The 14,267-nt window shown below is 48.7% G+C and overlaps 1 protein-coding gene across 1 annotated transcript in view; it reads left to right on the top strand.

The window, feature by feature from the left end:
• The window catches only part of ADRA1B (adrenoceptor alpha 1B), a 62,406-nt gene extending 49,840 nt beyond the window's left edge, over positions 1-12,566 (top strand). The window contains exon 2 of the mRNA XM_062189685.1: positions 11,906-12,566. Within this exon, the coding sequence (XP_062045669.1) occupies positions 11,906-12,513 (608 nt within the window). The 3' untranslated portion in view covers positions 12,514-12,566. The remainder of the gene's footprint in view (positions 1-11,905) is intronic.
• Positions 12,567-14,267: the final 1,701 nt, after the last annotated feature.

Genomic DNA, 14,267 nt, shown 5'->3' with positions numbered 1-14,267 from the left:
GCATTAGAGAATGTTTATAAACTTAGCACATAACAGCTGTTTAAGGAACCAGTTATTGTCAGTGGCCCTTCTGGCGATTATTATTGTTGTTTTCAGCATTTGCTTTAAATATCTGTTAAGTATCTGTTGGCCCCTAAAATACTGTATTTGTTGGACAAGTTGATGATATCATTCCAGGGTTAAGTGGCAAATGAAAATGGAAAAACCTCAAAGAGAATTTCCAAATCCAAGGAAACCCCTCTTTACAAAGCTGGCGCTGAAAGAATTCGCAACTATTTTAAATTTTTCCAGTTTTTATTGAGCCAAACTGTTTCATCTGGAGAGATTTGGCTTGGTGGAAGATGTAGCCAAACGCTCCTCACATGAGCCATGCAGGGAAGGCATCCTCTCCCCTCAAAAGCTCATCATAATAGTTGCACTACTCCTGTTTCCCTGGAGATCATGGGCTTGTCTGACACAGACTGAATTTTTTTATTCTATTTCAAGTATTTGAAAGGTAGAGAGACACTGCAACAAAGAGACAGAGAGATCTTCCATCTGTTAGTTCAGTCCCCAAATGCCCATAACAGCAAGGCCAGAGCAGGTAACTAAGAACTCAATCTGGGTCACCCACGTGGGTGGGAGGATCCCAGCTTCTTAAACCATCACTGCTGCCTCCCAGGGTTCATATTAGCAGGAAACTATAATCAGGAGCAGAGCTGGGACTCGAACCCAGGCACTCCAGTATGCGATTGGGCATCCCAAGCAGCATCTTATCCCATGGCAGCAAACATCCACCACCACACTGAATGAAAAGAGTCAAATCAAGTTCATAACCCTGGAGTCTACAATGCCAGAGTCCTGGGTGGGGAGGGTGTGCTGGAACTAACCCAATACTGGCATATTGTTGACCTGGTACTTGATGCTTCAAGTCCCCAGGCCTCACTGCACTCTCCAAACCCACCCATTGGTTCATTCCTTCTACCAATATTAAGTGAAGGCCCAGAGATGTAGGACTACCTAAAGAATAAAACAATACCCCCACTTATGCCCCACAGTGAGGGGATAAGGGCATGGCAGCCACAGGCACGTGGAGAAGCAAGAAGGCCACTGGACTTAACAAGATGGAAATTTCAAGCCTCTCTTTCTCATACCTGTGGAAGACCTAAGTCAAGTGCAACCATCCACCTGAGTCTCCATTCTTCATCTGTCAAGTAGGACTGGTGCTACCTTAATCATAGAGCCGTTGTAGAGATTCAACAAAACAGGACATAAGGCCGGTGCCGTGGCTTAACAGGCTAATCCTCCCGGTTGGGGTGCCGGATTCTATCCCGGTTGCCCCTCTTCCAGGCCAGCTCTCTGCTATGGCCCGGGAAGGCAGTGGAGGATGGCCCAAGTCCTTGGGCCCTGCACCCATAAGGGAGACCAGGAGAAGCACCTGGCTCCTGGCTTCGGATCAGCAAGATGCACTGTCCGCAGCGGCCATTGGAGGGTGAACCAGTGGCAAAAAGGAAGACCTTTCTCTCTGTCTCTCTCTCTGTCTCACTATCCACTCTGCCTGTTTAAAAAAAAAAAAAAAAAGACATAAGAAAGTTGGCAGGTACCTAGCAAGTATTCAGTAAACACAGCATCTTCTGGATTGTTTGCTTTTAAGTAATATTCATTGGATTTTTTCCCAATCACAAGAGTAATTCATGTTTGTGAAGAAAATTTTTGGAAAACACCAAAAAGCACAGTGAGGGGAAATTCCCTCATAATTCCCCCACCCATGGATAAACACTGTTGTTATTCCAGTATATATGCTTCCTGTTCCTTATCTACAGAAACATATGTGAATATACTTCAAAAAGTTTGCGGAAAACAGAAGTAAATAAGTGTGCTTTCAAGTAAAAAAAAAAAATTGACATCCATGAATACTTTTCTCATTATACACATTTTTTGTCTTTGTTTTCTTTCTTTGAGCTATGATTTAGAGCCTCAGTTAGAGGCTGCCTGGATTCGAATTCTAACACCAGGGGCAGACATTTGGGCTAGCTGTTAAAAAGCCTGAGAACCATATAGCAGAGCACCTAGCTTGAGCCCTGGTTTCAGCTCCCAGTTCTAGCTTCCTGCTAATGCGGACCCTGGGAAGCAGCAGCGATGGTTCAAGTGGTTGGGTCCCTGCCATCCAAAGGGGAGATCTAGATTGAGTTCCTGGCTCCTGGGTTTGGCCCTGACTCCAGCCCCAACCACTGCAAGCATTTAAGGAGTAGATCAGTGAATGAGAGTGAGTTTCTCTCTCTCTCTCTCTCTCCCTCTCCCTCCCTTACTCCCCCTCCCCCTCTCCCTCTCCCTCTCCCTCTCTCCACTTCCTTCCCTGCAATAATTTTTTTTAAATTTATTTATTAATTTCAATGTCAGAATTATAGAAGGCAGAAGAAGAAAGAGAAAGAGAGCTCTTCCATCCGCTGGTTCACTCCCCAGATGGCCACAATGACCGGAGCTGCGCCAATCCAAAGCCAGAAGCCAGGAGCTTCTTCTGGGTCAGCCACTCAGGTGCATTGGCCCAAGGATTTGGGCCATCTTCCACTGCTTTCCCAGGCCATTGCAGGGAGCTGGATCAGAAGTGGAGCCGCCAGGACTCAGGCACCCTTATGGGATGCTGGCACTGTAGGCAGCAGCTTTATCCGCTATGCCACAGCACTGGCCCCAAAAATAATTTTTTTAATAAAACCTCCTACTCTGTCACCCACTAGCTCTTTGACCTTGATCAACTTACCTGTAGAACCTGGGTTTCTGTCCCCTTGATGGAATAATCATGGCCTCTAGGTGCATGCGTGCAGTTTGAACACACACTTACCAAAGAGTATTATTCACCACAGGGTAAATGCTGTACCTTAGAGCTGTGCAGTGCACAGTCCTGTGGGGCTGCCCTTGGGAAAAGTGATCATTGAAGGAGTGATGGGCATCACAGTGCCTGCGAGCAGTAGAAGCTTGTTCAATGCCAGCTGCTGTTCTACAGACACACCCAGTGTGACACACCCAGGATGACCTTCAGAGACCACCTCTGGCTAAGAAATGCTTCTCCGTGTGCTGATCCTGTTCAGTATTAGCTGTTGATCCTTGTACTTCAAAATCCCTCTAAGTTGCCCTTGGGTACTCAAAGCACAAGTGATGTAGGTGGGATGACAGCAACATCTGTTCCTTGATTTATCCATCCTCCCCAAGCCCCACGACCTGCTTCTCTTTCCCTGAATAAAAGAGGGAGAGAGTAAAATACAAATGCCTCTCCCAGGTAGTAAGCTTTCAGCCCCTCTAAACCTTTTCAGCAATGTTGTCTCATTTGATCTGCTTAATAAGCCTAAGCAAGATGCTGCCAGAAGGATCAGGGTAGAGCCATGGGGCCACCAGCACTTGATTTTTTCAATGGCTGCACCTGTACTTCAGGTCAAATTCACTGTATAAGACAGCTTGAAAAGACAGCTAGAGATGGCATAAGAATCTCTGAGTCATATATTCAGTCAGCTATGAGTAAGTATTTCTTTAGTAGCTACTATGACCCACGGGCTAGGCTCCCCAGTAAGAAAATGATTCCCTGTTCAAATCTCTTTCAATCTTTTAGGCTCTGCAAAGAGCAGTGCCCCCTTGGTTTAGGGCCAAAAATCTTCAATACCACTCAGTCCTGCTAATCTCCCTTTTTCAGAGAAAGAAAATAGGCTTTAGGCCTTGCACAGCCCAGAGTCATCCAGAAAGTACAGATATTATTTTGTCCTCTTATTCTCTCCCATGACTTTTTACTTATACCAAATGATTCAGGTTTTTAAATGATGATATAAAGTTTCCTTCCAAAGAATTTAGTTACCGAAAGTGAGTTGATTTAGAGAAAAGCATTTAGTAAATGGTAGGACCTGAGGCTTAGCAAGCCCAGACTTGTGATGAGTGAGTCTTAACTCTTTGAGAGTGACAGACCCTTTTAAGAGCATGATCCCCAGAAAAAAAGGTATGAATGCTGCATACAATTTGAGCGGGTTGGAGAACCACCACACAGAGCCCGTCCTTGGGCCTGCACTGGGATGCCTGCTCAGACCTCCTGTCCTTGATGCCCTTGTCCTCTCTGTAGCAATGGCACTGGCACTGACAGCAGTGTCATAGTAGGATAGTAGCAGTGTTTGGTGCAGTGACAAACAGCTTCATGTACTGGGACCTTTCAAACTGCCAGGCACTTCAACCACACCAAAAAGAGCTATCACCATCCCCATGTCCTAGGAATTTGAACCTCACAAGCCCAAGGATTCCCCAAGGTCACACGTCTGGGAAAGCCAGGGCCAGGTTCTGAACCCAAATCTACCTACCTGTGATATCAGGAGAGGTCCTTAGCCAACAAATGCCACTGCCTCCATAAATGCCCGTTCAGTCAGATGCATGGCAGCATGAACAGGTCCCAGGGGCCTTCTTCCATTCTCCAGCTGACCAACCTCGAGTGAGTCACTCACCCTCACTGAGCCCCTGTGAACACAAGAGGTTTCCCAGCCCTAGCAAGTCATGATTCTCAGACACTGGCAAGGAGCTTCATGGCCAGTTCACAAACAAGAGAGGAAGGGACATGCACTGCAAATTAGTGACAGTGTCAAAGATCCCGGCACGGGCGTGCTTTGCAGCTCTGAGCTCTGGCCTTCCAGGAACCCGCGTTTCCTGTTGCAGTTGTTCCCCTCACCCACAGGCTTTGTCAGCCTCCAGTCCCCAGTGAAAGGACTGTTTCAGTGCCCAGGGGAAGCAATCCCTGTCACCCGTCCTTTTATGCCAGCAAGGATCAACACCTTCCCTAATTAACTATGGCTTCTTGGCTCCCACTAGGACAGCCTGGCACAGCAAACAGGGCTGCTAATCCCAGAAGTTAGTGTGCTGGGAGGTTGGGGGGTGGAAATATGCCTGGAATCCATGGCCACTTCAAAGTCCAGTCCCTGACCCACACTGCCCCTCTGTGGTGGATCTGGGGAAGCAGGCAGTCCCAGCAGGGATGGACAGTGCTTCCTGGAGCCCAAGTTATCTCTGGCTTCAGGGAGACTCTTGAGTGTTAAGGCTGGAAAACACCCAGCTCAAACCATTCAGTTAAAGGGGGGAAACAGGCCCAGAGTGGGAAAGCAACTTCCTGAAAATGAAAGATGGAGTAAATAAATGTAAGTACCGGCCGGTGCCGCGGCTCACTAGGCTAATCCTCCACCTGCGGGGCCGGCACCCTGGGTTCTAGTCCCGGTCGGGGCACCGGATTCTGTCCCGGTTGCTCCTCTTCAAGGCCAGCTCTCTGCTGTGGCCCGGGAGTGCAGTGGAGGATGGCCCAAGTCCTTGGGCCCTGCACCCCATGGGAGACCAGGAGAAGCACCTGGCTCCTGGCTTCAGATCAGCATGGTGCGCCGTCTGCAGCAGCCATTTGGGGGGTGAACCAACGGAAGGAAAACCTTTCTCTGTCTCTCTCTCTCTCACTGTCCACTCTGCCTGTCTAAATAAATAAATTTTAAAAAATGTAAGTACCAAACATGGGTTTCCTAAATTTGGATTTCCAGCCCCTTCAGTGGTAAAAGTAACAAATGATTTAGTTAAATTCTATTAATGTAGTCGACTGAGTGACAAGCACCCACCTCCATTGCTTTCATGAGACCTTCCATGTTTCATCTTGCTCAATCCTCACAATATCCAATGAGCTCAGTACTATTAGTAAGAACCCCATTTTACTGAAGAGAAGCAGGGGCATAGGGACAAGTATGAAATCTGCCCAAGGTCACATAGCTGCTGGTGAGAGAGCCAGGATTCTAACCCAAAGAGTCTCATCCCAGCAAGAAAAGAGACTCTTTGCTAGACATCTTTGAGGACTTGTTCAAGGCTGGCATGCCATGTTGGGGTCTGCAGGAGAACAAAGTAAAATGGGATGCAAATGGGACAAAGGGGAAAGGTCACTGTTAACCTGTCAGATAAGCAAGGATTTAAAGGGCTGAAGGCACCCCACACTATGGAGGCACAGGGCAGGAAAAGGTCAGAGCCATGCACAGTTGATGAGAAGGCGCATTGGTACGACAAGTTCAAAAGGCAGTTTAGCTAGCTGTCAGTGCTCAGATGAGGAACTGACCCGGTGATTCTGCATCTAGGAATTTATTCTACAGAAACACTCAAATGTGCAAAAAAAAAAAAAAATGAATGCTTGAGGCTTTTCGTTACTGCAGTTTGTAACTGCCAAAAATTGGAAATCAATCACCTACTTGACTACCATTAGAGAAAAGTGTTAAATAAACTACTGTGAGTCCAGACGTCAAATTGGAATGCAGCTCTTGGGAGAAGAGGCAGGGGTGAACCAGCACCCTGTATGTTGACCTGGGGAAACACGTGTGTTCTCAGCAAGGAGGGCAATCTGGAGAAAGGAAAGTGTAGATAAAAAAAATCAAGGAGGATAAAAAAAACTGTTAACTTCGGCCCCCTGTGCTTGAATGGAGAAAGAATTTTCACTCCATACTTTATAGATTTTTTTGTCATGTGTAACTTTTTTAGCTCAGCATGTCTCATTTTTGTAATAAAAACATACAAATCTGGAGGGGAAAACAAAAGAAATGAAACTACAGTTCCTGCCCAGAGGGAATTTACAATCTGGGTAGTAAGCAAGGACTCAGCCAGCCCTGGGATGGCTGAGCGACATTAACAAGCAAATCATAAAATAACAAAATGAGACCCACTTGTCTGTATGCTATAGGGTGTCTTTTCTATGAAGAAATCAATCTGAATTGAATGGGGTTCATCAGAGCAGAGATCCTGGAGGAGCAAGATGAATGCGCCAGAGAACGGTCACCATTTAAAAGTATTATTTTCACTGTGCCAGACCCTATATCAAGTATTTTACATGGGTATTTTCCTATATTCACAATCATTCCATGAAACAAATATTGTCCCCATTTCACAGATGAAAAAACAAGGCTAAAAGGGCTTCTCTAAAGTCAAACAGCCACCATATAGAGAGAGGACTCAGGGGCCGGTACCGTGGCGCACTAGGTTAATCATCGGCCTGCAGTGCTGGCATCCCATATGGGCGCCAGTTCTAGTCCCGGTTGCTCCTCTTCCAGTCCAGCTCTCTGCTGTGGCCTGGGAAAGCAATGGAGGATGGCCCAGGTGCTTGGGCCCCTGCACCTGCATGGGAAACCAGGAGAAGGCACCTGACTCCTGGATTCAGATCGGCATAGCTCCAGCCATTGCGGCCATCTGGGGAGTGAAGCAACGAAGAGAAGACCTTTCTGTCTCTCTCTCACACTGTCTGTAACTCTACCTCTCAAATAAATAAATAAAATCTTTTTAAAAATTTTAAAATGAAATAAAAATAAAGAGAGGACTCAATGCCAGGTCTGGGTCATCTCAAAACCTGAGCTCTTTGGCCAGTGGCAAAGAATGGCCTCCTCTTGGGGGAGTAAACAGCTGCAGGTACTGCAAGCTAAGAGATGGCCATAAATGCCCATGAGAAAAGTTGGCATCATCCCCTGAGGCTGTACATTTCTCAAGATCATGATCTTTTGAGAATACTTTGTAATAAAATAGAGGCAAGGAGCCAGGCTGGCTGTCCTTGGCCAGGTACTCCTTATGTGATCGAGTTAAGGAGCACCCAAGGAAAAAAAAAAGTCCCAAAATATGCCCCCAGCACAGGGTGACAGAGTGATATTTACGCCTGTGTCCTAACACCACATGTGTTCTCTTGCCATGCCTGTTAGCTGCCACACCCTAAACTCATCTCTATCCCCACTGCTTGTCCTAGTGTTTGGCACTTAATAGGAACTCAGTATTGGTGGAGTAAATGAATGGATAACAAATGAATGGAAGTATAGAAACTTAAATAGCTACCACTGTTGTATGCTGATGAACTGATCCAAAAAAAAAATGGAACTAGCAATTCTATCTTGCTCAATAGTTCCTTCCAAGTGTTATGAGTATCAATAAGCTAGTGGTGTAAAGAGTTTTGCACAGGACCTGCAGAGCATACACACAACATACATGGTGGGTATGATAAATACTTGCTAATAGCATTCCTGTTATTTGTGGCCTCTGAAAGATCCAGTCCCTTAGGGTGCATCCTCATTAATCCATTCATTGTCTATTTCACAAAACAAAATTACAAATTTGTCCTCAGCAAGTATGCTCTGCTGCTCTGGATCCTCCCTACTTCTGGCCATGACTGTCACTGCACCCCCAGTACCCTGGATCCTGGATTTTATGTGGCCTCAAACACACGGATGTGCTCCCTATGCACACGTTCACCAGTATCCACTTTCCTGGGGGTAGTGCACAGTGCTCCCTAGGTTTAGCTTCCTCTTTGTACTTTTTCCCTAAAAGTAATTCTCCGCTTTCCTCCGCCCTTCAGAATCAGTGACAGAAACAAGCCATCACAAAGAGACAACTCACGCCCGTCATGACACAGTAGGTGTCCATACACCATAGTTATTTTACCTGGGGCCTTCGGTGTCTTACTCCTAAGGGTGGGACACAGGCCCAATGGTGTGAACCCTGTCATAGACTACGAGATGATGCCCTCATCTGCCTTACCTCGAGCAACCTACAATGTGGCCCATCCCACATTTCCCTCGGTTGAGAAGAGTCAGTACATACAGTGAGTGCTCACATCAGCAGTGGATAACTCCTGGCTGGCTGAGTCCTGCCCCATGCGCCCTGCCAGCTCACCCCGCTGGGTTGCTAAGCAGAAAAGTAGGAGTTGGAGCTCCCTGTAGCAGCAGACCAAACTTCCAAAACACAAGAAAGTAAATAGTACATGGGAGAAATACAATCCAAAGTCAGAGATAGGAATTCTTGTGGCATCTGCACCACCACCTGTGGGACTGGCAGTCACTTTCTGGGCCTCAGTGTCTCCATCTGAGAAATGGTTGGTCTTGAAGCTTGTTAAGATTCTTTCCGTTCAGATACACCAGTGCTTGCCCTGCATTCAACAAATGGATTCAAAGGTGAGCCCAAAGACACGGTCCTTGGGAAGCTCAAGTCTAACAGAGGCGAAAAGACAAGAAAGACAATGTCTATATCCCAGACCATGTAGCAGGGTTAGGGACATAATTTGAAGGTACAAAATGTCCTGTATAGTCCCATTTTTGAAAATATTTAAATAGGTGTATACAACAGGAAAAATAACACCTGGGGGCAGATGTTTTTGCAGCATTTCAGTTGCCCCTTGGGATGCACACATCCAGTATTGAAGTGCCTGATTGGATTCCTGGCTTTTCCACTTTCTAATCCAGCTTCGTGCTGATTCACACCCTGGGAGAGAGCAGGTGATGGCTTAAGTACTTGGGTCCCTGCTACCCATGTGGGAGACCCAGACTGAGTTCCCAGATGGTGGATTCAGGCTGGCCCAGCCCTGGCTGTTAATGGGCATTTGGGAAGGGAACCAGTGGACAGAAGATTCTCTCTCTCTCTCTCTCTCTCTCCCTCTTTCTGTGTGTGTGTGTGTGTCTGTGGATGTCTGCTTTCAAATAAAATGAAAATAAATGTAAAATTTTCTTTTTCTATAATCTGAAAATGTATGTCCCAAAATGTAATTTTTCCATATTGTAGGATTATACTTTTTTAAAATTTATTTATTTGATCTAGTCCCGGTTGGGGCGCCAGATTCTCTCCCGGTTGCTCCTCTTCCAGTCCAGCTCTCTGCTGTGGCCCAGGAATGCAATGGAGGATAGCCCAAGTGCTTGGGCCCTGCACCCGCATGGGAGACCAGAAGCACCTGGCTCCTGGCTTCAGATCAGCGTGGTGCGCCTGCTGCAGCGGCCATTGGAGGGTGAACCAATGGCAAAGGAATACCTTTCTCTCTGTCTCTCTCTCACTGTCCACTCTGTCAAAAAAATATATATATATATTTATTTGAAAGGCAGAGTCACAAAGAGAGAGAGAGAGAGAGGTCTTCCACCCACTGGTTCACTCCCCAAGTGGCCACAACAGTTGGAGCTAGGCCGATCCAAAGCCAGGAGCCAGGAGTTTCTTCCAGGTTTCCTACGCAGGTGCAGAGGCCCAAGGACTTGGGCCATCTTTCACTGCTTTCCCAGACCATAGCAGAGACCTGGATTGGAAGTGAAGCAGCCGGGACTTGAACCAGCACCCATATGGGATGCCAGCACTGCAGGCAGAGGCTTTACCTGCTACACCACAGTGCCAGCCCCAGGATTATGCTTTTAAAACATCTTTTCTTTTTGCATTTTTACATTTCCTAATTTTTCCAGAGTATTATTAATAGCATCTTTAAAAAACATTTTATATTCAAATAGAATTTAGTTTAAATCCCAGTTATATTACAAACATTGCTGTGTGACCTGGGGCAAGCCACTTAATTTATCCAAGTCTTAGTTGCATTATATTTAAAATGGAAATTGTTTTTAATTTAATATGGCCAGAAAGTGTTTTTGGATCTCAAATTCAGAGAGGGGGGAGTTAATCATATTTCTCATTTTATAACATCTCATGGTCATCAGTTTATGCCAGGCCTTGCTCTTATTGTATTAATTTATTTCTTTTTATTCCCATTCCCATTCCCATGTCTCTCTGCCTTCACCCCTAGCCAGACATTGTGTTCAGATGGTTTTTTTAAAAGCTTTTGCAAAAGGCACATGGTTGTTTGGTAAGTTACTTAAATAGTATTATGTCATAAATTTCATTCTATTTCCCTCTCTCTCTCTGTCTAAGATCTTTCTGGCATTGTTCTGTGGCCATGTCATCCTGGGCCTCTCAGTGCTGGGTAACCTCCATGTGTGCTTGTACCCCATTCTGCTTTCCCAGGGAGGGACACCAGGTTCTCCCCAACTCCCTCTCACTGCAAACAACACTGCCATGAGCATCTTCATGCACACCCCCTTTCAGACCTGTGCAAAATTTGAGATCAGTGCCCTGGAGCAGAATGGGTGAGTTTCAAAGAGTATATTGACTGGACCAAGGGGTACCAGAGTCCTCTCGGTCTGCACAGCCTGTGACCCACCAGCAGTACAGAAGGTGCTCTGTGTCCCCACATGCCTGCCTATGCTTAGAACCCTCCAGCTCCCTAAGTTTTGCCAGCCTAACAGATACGTTATCTCTCTTGTGGCTTTCATTTTATTTGCCTTTTTTTTTTTTTTACTTTTTAAAATCTATATATGGGAACAAATTTCATGTATTTCATATATACAGTTTTAAGAGCATAACGATACTTCCCATTCTCCCTCCTTCTTATTTTTCTTTTAATTTTTACCATGACATACTTTCGATTTACTTTATAATCACAAGACTGCCAGTGTTCTGAGCATCTTTTCATAGACTCCTTAGCTCTTGGATTTCTTGACTTGTGAATTGCCTGTTCATTTTCTTTGCCCACATGTCTGCATGGAGGGGGTGGGGAACGCTTTTTCTTATTGATTTGCAGGAGTTTTCTGTATATTCTAAATAATCATTTCCTAGAGGGTTTTGGACATTGTAAATATTTCCTGCCACTCTTGCCTCTTCTATATTTTGAAGTGCTACGTCGTTTTTCTCCACTCCTTTAACCTTTTATTTTTTGCGTTGTGGTCTTTCACACGTCTCCTACTTGCATTGGAAACGAATCACGGCCTGTTGGAAAGGATAGAATAATGCAGGCAAAGCGCCTAGCACGGTGCCTGACCCAGAAGAGATGTACATTTCCGGGTGATTATCATCGCTGGGAAACCTGTACCTGCAGGAGCTTGGGGGCTGCCTAGTTAAATCCGGAATGGCTTCACCGACAAGAGGGAAGGCCCTTGGGTTCGCCCTACAAATGAGTGCAGGAGTCGTTCATTCCGAAGCGCGAAGGCGAGCGTGGGAGGGGGGCGGAGCCTGGCGCAGGTGCGCTAACCCCTCGGTCCGGGTTACTGAGGACACAACGACACAGGATGGGAGGGCCCGAGTACTCATGGCTGCCGTCTGTCTCCGCCCCCTGCAGGCTCCCTGTTCTCCACCCTGAAGCCCCCCGACGCCGTGTTCAAGGTGGTCTTCTGGCTGGGCTACTTCAACAGCTGCCTCAACCCTATCATCTACCCGTGCTCCAGCAAGGAGTTCAAGCGCGCCTTTGTGCGCATCCTCGGGTGCCAGTGCCGCGGCCGCCGCCGCCGCCGTCGCCGTCGCCGCCTGGGCGGTTGCGCCTACACCTACCGGCCGTGGACGCGCGGCGGCTCGCTGGAGCGCTCGCAGTCGCGCAAGGACTCGCTGGACGACAGCGGCAGCTGCCTGAGCGGCAGCCAGCGGACCCTGCCCTCGGCCTCGCCGAGCCCGGGCTACCTGGGCCGCGGCGCGCAGCCGCCCGTCGAGCTGTACGCCTTCCCCGAGTGGAAGGCGCCCGGCGCCCTGCTGAGCCTGCCCGCGCCCGAGCCCGCCGGCCGCCGCGGCCGCCACGACTCGGGCCAGCTCTTCACCTTCAAGCTCCTGGCCGACCCCGAGAGCCCCGGGACCGACGGCGGCTCCAGCAACGGCGGCTGCGAGTCTGCGGCCGACGTGGCCAACGGGCAGCCGGGCTTCAAAAGCAACATGCCCCTGGCGCCTGGGCACTTCTAGGGGCCCCCAGCGTACAGCTCCCTTTCCCGGGGGAGGCGATCCTGGTGTGGGGGGAGGGCAGGCAGAAGGGGGAGGGCTGTGGCCGCGGGGGCGGGGGGCGGGGAGAGGGGCAGCCGCTTTTCTGGCCGGGGCATGGGTGCCAGGTGCAGCGCAGAGAGCATGCTGAGAGCCCGGGGGACCGATGCCTGCCGGGAAGACGTCTCTCTCCTCTCTCCTCTCTCTTTGTACATAGAAACGAGTCCCTCGCTACATGTATTTAACCGTGGGTACACGTGTGTGTGTGTCTGTGCGGTGTGCGTGTGGCCTGCATGTGAGCGTGTGAGGGGGGCGCTCGCGCGAGTGCGGGCAGAGCGAGTGTGCGCCCAGGAGGTGGGCGGGCGCTGTTGTGTCTCGTGACTCCATACCTCTCCAGCCCCTTCTTTTTCTTCACTGAATTGATAGCACTTTGCGGGGGCTGGAAACAAAGACATTAAAGATCATTTCTCCTGTGAGGCTCTGAGTGGTCTGTGAGCGCGTGGACCCTGGAGGTCTGCCCCGGCCCTAGCTCTTGGGCTCTCCGCTGGCCCTGTGGGCAGCTGTTGGTGCTGGATGCCCCTTGGTCCCTTTTCTGTCTTTGCCACGCGTGCCCTCCAGGGCTGAACAAATCTGCCCTATAGGGTGAAAGTGGCTCCCTGGGTTTCCCGTGTGCCCTGCTTCCCTGCAGCATCTCCTTACTATTGTAAAAAAAAAAAAAAAAAGAAAGAAAAAAAGGCCGGCGCCGTGTCTCAACAGGCTAATCCTCCGCCTAGCGGCACCAGCACACCAGGTTCTAGTCCCGGTTGGGGCGCCGGATTCTACCCCGGTTGCCCCTCTTCCAGGCCAGCTCTCTGCTATGGCCCGGGAAGGCAGTGGAGGATGCACCCCATGGGAGACCAGGAGAAGCACCTGGCTCCTGCCATCGGAACCGCACGGTGCGCTGGCCGCGGCGGCCATTGGAGGGTGAACCAACGGCGAAAGGAAGACCTTTCTCTCTGTCTCTCTCTCTCACTGTCCACTCTGCCTGTCAAAAATTTAAAAAAAAAAAAATCCCACATTGCAAATAGCAGTCTTCCTGCTTTGGTCAACGCTGGACGAGCTCTGGTCTGGCACTGAACCCTAGGTGGTTCCCAATTGTAGGTAGGCCTGCCTGGTCAGTACCCTAGGCTGGGGGCTGTCCCCTGAGAGTGGACGAGACGGGGCAGAGAAAGAGGCTGATGCCTTTCTCTTCCCCTCCCATGTACATCCCCAGGCCAAACATTCTGTGTGTGCCCACTGACCCTGAAAACAAATCCAGACCACAGAGGTTAGAGTAAGGTAGGAATCCTTGTAGCTCAACCAACACAGGGGGGCGCAAGAACCCTTCTGAGCTCTTCTAACTGCAGATGAGGCTGCGAAAAAGAAGTGCTAAGGCAGACCCGGCTGAGAGGTGAAGTGGCCCTGGAGAAGGGGCCGCTTTCGAGGCTCAGCCCTGATTGTATGACCAGAAGAAAGCCCCCCCCACCCCCCATCTGGATCTGGATTTCCTGTCTGTAATGGTGAGGTTGATTCTAACATCTTTTCTGCGCCCCCTACCCCCACCACTCCCTCACCTCTCCCCCTGGCTTGTGAGGAGAATGAGAGATGGGGAACAAAACAGGAAACATTTTCCTTGGCTTCAGCAGGAGAAACTCCCCTCCCCCATCATATACATTTCAAAGTTGAGCTTCATGATTTTTCAACTGGCAAGAGTCCCCTTC

The sequence above is a fragment of the Lepus europaeus genome, chromosome 4 (genome assembly GCF_033115175.1).
Source record: "Lepus europaeus isolate LE1 chromosome 4, mLepTim1.pri, whole genome shotgun sequence".
NCBI lineage: Eukaryota > Metazoa > Chordata > Mammalia > Lagomorpha > Leporidae > Lepus > Lepus europaeus.
This window is presented reverse-complemented; position numbering and strand designations above follow the sequence as displayed.